The 7,961-nt window shown below is 45.0% G+C and overlaps 1 protein-coding gene across 1 annotated transcript; it reads left to right on the top strand.

Moving 5' to 3' along the window:
* Positions 1–643: 643 nt before the first annotated feature.
* LOC136349713 (uncharacterized) lies at positions 644–6,950 on the top strand. Its single transcript, XM_066301436.1, has 6 exons — positions 644–687; positions 747–989; positions 1,037–1,166; positions 1,239–1,307; positions 1,442–1,604; positions 1,669–6,950. The coding sequence occupies exons 1-6, from the start codon at positions 644–646 to the stop codon at positions 6,948–6,950; spliced, it is 5,931 nt and encodes a 1,976-aa protein (XP_066157533.1).
* Positions 6,951–7,961: the final 1,011 nt, after the last annotated feature.

The raw sequence follows: 7,961 nt of genomic DNA, 5'->3' as shown, positions 1-7,961 counted from the left end.
GCACTTAAAGTACTATTTCTCTTGGAAATTCAACATGATGCAATCATGACTTGTTTTGTCATCTTAAAGATCTCGTCGAACTGATTAATTTGTCTTTTTGTTTAACAAATTTGGTCCTCATTTGCCGAATTTATCGAGCTTCAATATTTGAAAAGTCACAAAAGTTGTGTGTTTGAGTACTTAAAGTACTATTTTTCTTGGAAATTCAACAAGGTGCAATCATGACTTGTTGTGTTATCTTAAAAATCTCATCGAGTTGATTAATTTGAAATTTTGTTTAACAAATTTGGTCCTCATTTGCCGAAGATATCGAGCTTCAAAGTGTGAAAAGTCACAAAAGTTGTGTGTTTGAGCACTTAAAGTTCTATTTTTCTTGGAAATTCAACAAAGTGCAATCATGACTTGTTGTGTTATCTTAAAAATCTCATCGAGTTGATTAATTTGACATTTTGTTTAACAAATTTGGTCCTCATTTGCCGAAGATATCGAGCTTCAAAGATTGAAAAGTCACAAAAGTTGTGTGTTTGAGCACTTAAAGTACTATTTTTCTTGGAAATTCAACATGATGCAATCATGACTTGTTTTGTCATCTTAAAGATCTCGTCGAACTGATTTGTTAAGACTTGAGGGGCCAAGACTTGATATGTTAGTTAATGCAAGTCCCAAAGCTACGCCCCTGCACATCTTGTATTTGCTTGCTTCCCAGATGTCACGACCCGCCATAGTTGATACAAATGTTTTATTAGTCAAAATTCCTCGGCTTTGTGTTCTTCCGAAGAAACTATATTGCGAGGCAATCAAACTATAAAATGTGCATGGGATGTAGTCCTTGAGTGTCGAAATATCCCATCGTTACCCTTAGCGGTAGACAAAATTGAGGGTACCGTCACGTTCCGTTCGGAACGATGGCCATATTCCGGTCACGGGATAATCTGTTCTGGTCGTCGTTCTGGGCATAATGGGATTCCTTCAAGGGAAAGTCATCCCGAGTAGTAGTACGCCCATGTCGGTTGGCCATTACCTCCCAGTACTTAAGGGCTGGGAGAGGGTGGAATCTCTCTCTTTTATTTCTGCTCGTCTACACAGTTACAACTCTGACCATTATCGCTGACAGTTCAACACCTCAAACACCCGACAAAGAAAAATTCGTACTAATACTCGGCCACGTAACCAAGTAATCTCGTGTTCGCTTCAAGTTTAGTTTAGTAATAACTATTTACGAATCATTTAATAAATAGTGCAATAGTTTGACGGGTTGTCCTAATTCCGAGATTTTCGGGAGATCCCACGTGTACCTCGCTAAGCAGGTATATAGTCCGTCCTGGACTCTCGTAACATAAAAGTACAACGTCGGTAACGCGAACCGACAAGTACTACAAGTAGTGCTCGCGTGTAAGCGCTCTCGTATAATAACTCGCGGGTGGTATCTCCAACCTCCAAGGAAGGAACCCCTGCCTATCGTTCAACATTTGGTCCTTCGAGCCGGATCTTCCCAGCAACGTCGAGGAAACCACCAACGAGGAGTGAACATCAGCTTAAAGGTCAGTCTTTCCATATTTACACCCGCTACCCCAAACAATCCACTAATTCCCTCTCACCATTGAGTATATATCGCCACGGTTTCACGTTAGTTTGTACTCGGTAAACTTAACATAATGTCCATCGTAGATGAACAGTTTGCCCCAGAACTCGTTTTAAAGAAATTAAAAAATAGCAAAGCCCAAATCAAGGGTGAGCTAACGCGCTTCACAAGTTTTTTAAATAAAACCGATTTGGATCAATGCATCGAATTACTGCAAGCTAGATATGATAGCGCAAAATCCATATTAGACAAGTTCAAATCGATCCAAACTGAATACGAAGAGTTACTAATTACTGATTTTCCCAGTAACTACGACGAAGGGGAACTGGGAGAAGAACGCGATAATTTTGAAACTCGTTATTTCGAGGCAGTAGCTATAGCGCAAGGTGTGCTAGAAAAGCACTTTCATAATCAACGGCAAACCAATGTAAACGCAAATCGGAACACTGAATCACCATCGACCAGCGCCTCGCTACAGGCCATCGCTGGTTCAAGTGACTCAGTCGTTTCACCCAAGTCATGCATTAAGCTTCCATCTTTAACCCTACCTGAATTTAGCGGGTGCTACGCGGATTGGCAACGATTTCGTGACATGTTTATGGCAGTGATTCACGATAACCATGCATTATCGGATGCTCAACGCTTCTACTACCTAGAAGCATCTCTGCGAGGCGAACCAAAAACGTTATTAGCATCACTAGCTCCTACCAACGCAAATTATGCTATTGCTTGGGACCTCCTTGAGAGACGATACCAGAATACGAAATTTATCATTAACTCACATTTAAAGGAAATCATGGAGTTCCCTGCGTTAGCCAAGGAATCGCATATCGCGTTGAGAAACTTCTCAAACCATTTCTTCAAGAACTTTCGCGCATTAGAATCCTTAGGCGAAAGGGTCCGTGAGTGGAACACCATGTGGATTTATATTCTGGTGTCCAAGTTAGATATTAGTACAAGACGCGAGTGGGAGAGATACTCCCAAGGCATAAATTCGCCAAAAATCGACCAATTTAACGAATTTCTAATGCAGAGATGCCAGGTATTGGAAGCAGTTGACTCAAGGGTGTGGTCAAACCCTAAAAAATCTAATGAATCAAGATCCTTTGCCACCACTAGCACCACGTACCGACCAGCGTGTCCGTTCTGTAAGGGTGAACACTTCATATATTCATGTGAGGAGTTCAAAAGGTTATCAATTTCGAATCGGTTTGAAAAGGTAAAAAGGATGAATTTATGCACGAATTGCTTACGGCACGGACACAAACTGTCGGAATGTCGGTCATCGGGATGCAAAATGTGTCGGCAAAGACATGCGACCCTGCTTCATAAGCCACAACAACCTTCGCGAGCTGGTAACGTAGACGTCAATCGGGACAACGAAAACAGTTCTCGCCATGACAATTCAAACCCTCACGAAGGCACCAGTGAACAAAACACATCACATCCGATATTGACAAATACCTGTCAAAATGCCAGAAATTGTCTCATGCTACTATCGACGGCTGTGGTAGATGCTTACGGCAAGCACAAAACCCGAATTCCGTGCAGAGTACTGCTGGACTCGGCCAGTCAATCTAACTTCGTAAGCACAGCCATGGTTAAACAATTACAACTAACACCGTCAAAGGTCGACATTCCCGTCTTAGGCATAAACCAAATACAGACGAGAATATCGCATGCCACGGACATATCAGTTGCATCTCGAACCACAGCCTTCAAAACAAAATTGAGTTTTCTCGTCGTGCCGAAAATAACAGAAGTAGCTCCGCAAAGCTACTTCGATAAATTAAAACTAAATATTCCCGATGAGTTGGTTCTGGCGGACCCTGAGTTTAATGTACCCTCTGAGATAGACATGCTTTTGGGTTGCGAAGTATTTCTGGACCTCCTCTGCATAGGACAGTTGAAACTAGGCAGGACTCTTCCCACGCTGCAAAAGACATTACTGGGCTGGATAATAGCCGGCAGAGTCCCACATCAACAAGGCAGACTCGGTAAAACACAGTCAATGATGTCTAACTGTTTTCTTGCGCAGAACCCGTTGGAAAGGGGTTTGGAAAAATTTTGGCTTGTTGAGGAGGCCAACTCGCATTCCTTAAGTCACATGACCGAGGAAGAGCGTGAATGCGAAGAGCACTTCATTAAGACCACAGTTCGCGACGAAAGTGGCAGGTTCGTGGTGAAGCTTCCATTGAAACAGAAATTCACGGACTTGGGCGATTCGAAGCAAACAGCGCTCAATCGTTTGTATGCAATCGAAAGACGACTGGCAAAAACCCATGAACTAGGAACTGCCTACCGAGCATTCATGCAGGAATACAAGGACCTCGGACACATGACGGAGGTACCGCGTGAACCAACATCATCGAAATTCCCTATATACTATATACCGCACCATTGCGTTCAAAAACTGGAAAGCATGACTACCAAGCTAAGAGTAGTTTTTGACGCTGCATGCAAAACCACAAAAGGTTCATCACTGAACGACGTCCTGAAGGTCGGGCCCACGATACAAAAGGACCTATTCTCAATATTATTGAGATTCAGGAAACACAACTTCGTGTTGATCGGTGACATAACCAAGATGTATCGGCAAATCTTGGTAGACGAGCACGAGAGGGATCTTCAGCGCATAGTATGGCGAGACACACCCAATGAAGAAGTCAGACACTATCAGCTCAACACGGTAACGTACGGTACAGCTTCAGCCTCGTATCTCGCGACGCGTTGTTTAATTAAAATATCACAAGATGTAGCTGAACAATGGCCGCGCGAATCTGAAACAATAGCGTCTGACTTCTATGTTGATGACTTGTTAACTGGATCTTCAGACCTCGATTCCCTGAAACGATTGGGAGAAAACATCCGCCGAATCCTCGCAAAATACGGATTCGAATTGAGACAGTTCAGATCAAACGCACACCAATTGCTGGATGAAATCGCCAAGGATGGTCACGAGAAAAAATATCTTATAAGCGATGACTCCAGCAGCAAGACCTTGGGGATTTCGTGGGTTCCCAGTCTTGACACGTTTGAATACGATTCGAAAAAATTCGCGGAGACTCACGGCAAGGTAACAAAACGAACAATATTGTCGTGGGTCTCGAAAATATTTGACCCCTTGGGAATCGTGGGTTTCTTAACAGTACGCGTGAAACTGTTAATTCAACGTCTCTGGCAGCTGAAAATCGATTGGGATGAGGGAATTCCAAGCCAGCTGCACGCGGAATGGGTAAAACTAAAAAACGAAATAGCAAGGGTAGGCCTATTGCAAGTACCGCGTCACGTGCTTGTTAATAAGCCCAAGACCATAGAAATACACGGATTTTCCGACGCCAGCGAAAGGGCTTACGGGTGTTGCATATACCTGCGCTCGATAGATGAAAATGGACAAATTGCGAGCCATTTACTGTGTGCGAAGTCCCGCGTCAGTCCTTTAAAAGTCCTCTCGTTACCGCGATTAGAGCTCCTCGGAGCCGCGCTGTTAGCAGACCTGGTAAAGAGGTCTGCTGATATTCTGGCGCTACCCATAACAAAAACGTTTTTATGGACCGATTCCACGATCGTTCTTTGTTGGATCGCGAACGAACCTAAAAGGTGGAAGACTTTCACCGCCAATAGGGTGGCGGCGATTCAATCACTGACCGATATTGATGACTGGCACCACGTAAAATCTGAGGAGAATCCCGCGGACATCATATCGCGTGGTACCAGCATAAGGGAACCAGCGAATCGTCAACTATGGTTTCACGGTCCCAGTTTTCTCGTAAAACCCGAAGGGTGGCCTAAAGATTCGGCCATTTTAAGGTTCGCGGCTCCAACTAAGGACACGCCCGGGCTTAAGGAAGCCCCGGAGGTGTCTCTAGTAGCGCAATGCCCCGATGACGAGATATTTGACAGATTTTCGTGCCTTCATAAATTATTACGCGTCGTGGCATACTGCGTAAGGTTTGGGAGCAACGCAAAGTTACCCAAGGGGGAAAGAGAAGCTGGGCCCCTGAGCCCCGGCGAAGTGCAACAGGCGGAATGGCGACTTATAAGAATAGTTCAAGCAAGATCGTTTCCTGCAGAAAGTCGCGACCTAAGCACTGGGAGGCGCGTTTCTACCAGAAGTAAATTAAAGTCACTCTCTCCGTTCCTTGCTCAAGACGGCATGATTAGGTTAGGCGGTAGACTATCGAACTCGAACTACACTTATAACGTAAAGCATCCCATCGTACTGCCCGCCAAGCATCCGCTAACCCAACTCATCATCGCGCGCGAACATAGACGCACCTTGCACGCAGGGGCCCAGTGCACCTTAGCTCACGTCAGGCAAAGGTACTGGCCTCTGAATGGCAAACAAACAGTGAGGGCACACATCCGAAAATGCATGACATGTTTCAAGTCCAATCCGAGTAACACCCTCACTCCACGGATGGGTGAGCTGCCCATTTCCCGCGTCACGCCGTCGCGGCCGTTCTCGTCCGTGGCAGTCGACTATGCCGGGCCATTCGAATTAAAAGATGGTAAAACCCGGTCTCGAAAAACGATCAAGGGGTACATTTGCATCTTCGTGTGTCTCGCGATCAAGGCAGTGCACATAGAAGTTGTCACGGACCTGACCAGCGACGGATTCTTGAGTATGCTAAAAAGATTTGTTTCAAGACGAGGCCTATGTTCATTCATATACAGCGACAACGCAACGAATTTTGTAGGTTGCAACAACGAGCTCAGAGCAATTCAAAACATTGTGAGGTCTAGTCCATTGCAGAACTTTTTAACAAACTCAAACATAAAATGGCAATTTATGCCCGCTAGATCTCCACATTGGGGCGGGCTTCATGAAGCGGCGGTGAAGTCTTGTAAACATCATTTAAAGCGGGTTTTGAATGGCTCTCGGTTCCATTACGAGGAATTTTATACAATAACAACGCAAATCGAGGCGATTTTGAACTCCAGACCTTTGATCCCTATGAGTTCCGATCCCAACGACCTAAAGGCATTCACCCCGGCCCATTTCCTAATTGGGCAAGAGCTCACGGCCATACCCGAAAGAGATCGCACCGATGATAAGGTCAACTTCAACAAGCGCTACCAGCACCTCCAGATCATCGGACAACACTTCTGGTCCAGATGGCGGAAAGAATACCTTCACCAACTGCAGACACGAAACAAATGGCAGATTCAACCCAATCACGACGTGCAGGTTGGCGCTTTAGTGCTCCTGAAGGAAGATCACGCACCATCGCTATGCTGGCCGCTGGGACGAATCACGGCCGTTCATCCCGGACCAGACAATATAGTGCGAGTAGTTAGTGTAAGAACCAAGGGTGGCGTTTTCAAAAGATCAGTCGCGCGGGTGGCTTTGTTGCCAGTGGCTTAAGTTTAGGGACTCTAGGAACGTTAGCAATGGGATAGTCAATAATTAGGTACACCGCATTTGTAGCACGTATTGTTGAAAGTCAAGCATGGCCTTTCAAGGGGGGGAGGATGTTAAGACTTGAGGGGCCAAGACTTGATATGTTAGTTAATGTAAGTCCCAAAGCTACGCCCCTGCACATCTTGTATTTGCTTGCTTCCCAGATGTCACGACCCGCCATAGTTGATACAAATGTTTTATTAGTCAAATTCCTCGGCTTTGTGTTCTTCAAAAGAAACTATATTGTGAGGCAATCAAACTATAAAATGTGCATGGGATGTAGTCCTTGAATATCGAAATATCCCATCGTTACCCTTAGCGGTAGACAAAATTGAGGGTACCGTCACGTTCCGTTCGGAACGACGGCCATATTCCGGTCACGGGATAATCTGTTCTGGTCGTCGTTCTGGGCATAATGGGATTCCTTCAAGGGAAAGTCATCCCGAGTAGTAGTACGCCCATGTCGGTTGGCCATTACCTCCCAGTACTTAAGGGCTGGGAGAGGGTGGAATCTCTCTCTTTTATTTCTGCTCGTCTGCACAGCTACAACTCTGACCATTATCGCTGACGGTTCAACACCTCAAACACCCGACAAAGAAAAATTCGTACTAATACTCGGCCACGTAACCAAGTAATCTCGTGTTCGCTTCAAGTTTAGTTTAGTAATAACTATTTACGAATCATTTAATAAATAGTGCAATAGTTTGACGGGTTGTCCTAATTCCGAGATTTTCGGGAGATCCCACGTGTACCTCACTAAGCAGGTATATAGTCCGTCCTGGACTCTCGTAACATAAAAGTACAACGTCGGTAACGTGAACCGACAAGTACTACAAGTAGTGCTCGCGTGTAAGCGCTCTCGTATAATAACTCGCGGGTGGTATCTCCAACCTCCAAGGAAGGAACCCCTGCCTATCGTTCAACAGTGCTATAAGACTAATTAAAAATCCAGAAGGACATAAGCGCACCAAGCAT

Source organism: Euwallacea fornicatus, unplaced genomic scaffold (assembly GCF_040115645.1).
Source record: "Euwallacea fornicatus isolate EFF26 unplaced genomic scaffold, ASM4011564v1 scaffold_39, whole genome shotgun sequence".
Taxonomy (NCBI): Eukaryota; Metazoa; Arthropoda; class Insecta; order Coleoptera; family Curculionidae; genus Euwallacea; species Euwallacea fornicatus.
This window is presented reverse-complemented; position numbering and strand designations above follow the sequence as displayed.

Coding starts and splice junctions, on each gene's coding strand:
- LOC136349713 (XM_066301436.1), top strand. CDS start 644: ATGTTAGTTAATGCAAGTCCCAAAGCTACGCCCCTGCACATCTT. Junction 990..1,036: donor TCAAGGGAAAGTCATCCCGA/GTAGTAGTACGC, acceptor CCAGTACTTAAG/GGCTGGGAGAGGGTGGAATC. Junction 1,605..1,668: donor TAATTCCCTCTCACCATTGA/GTATATATCGCC, acceptor TGTCCATCGTAG/ATGAACAGTTTGCCCCAGAA.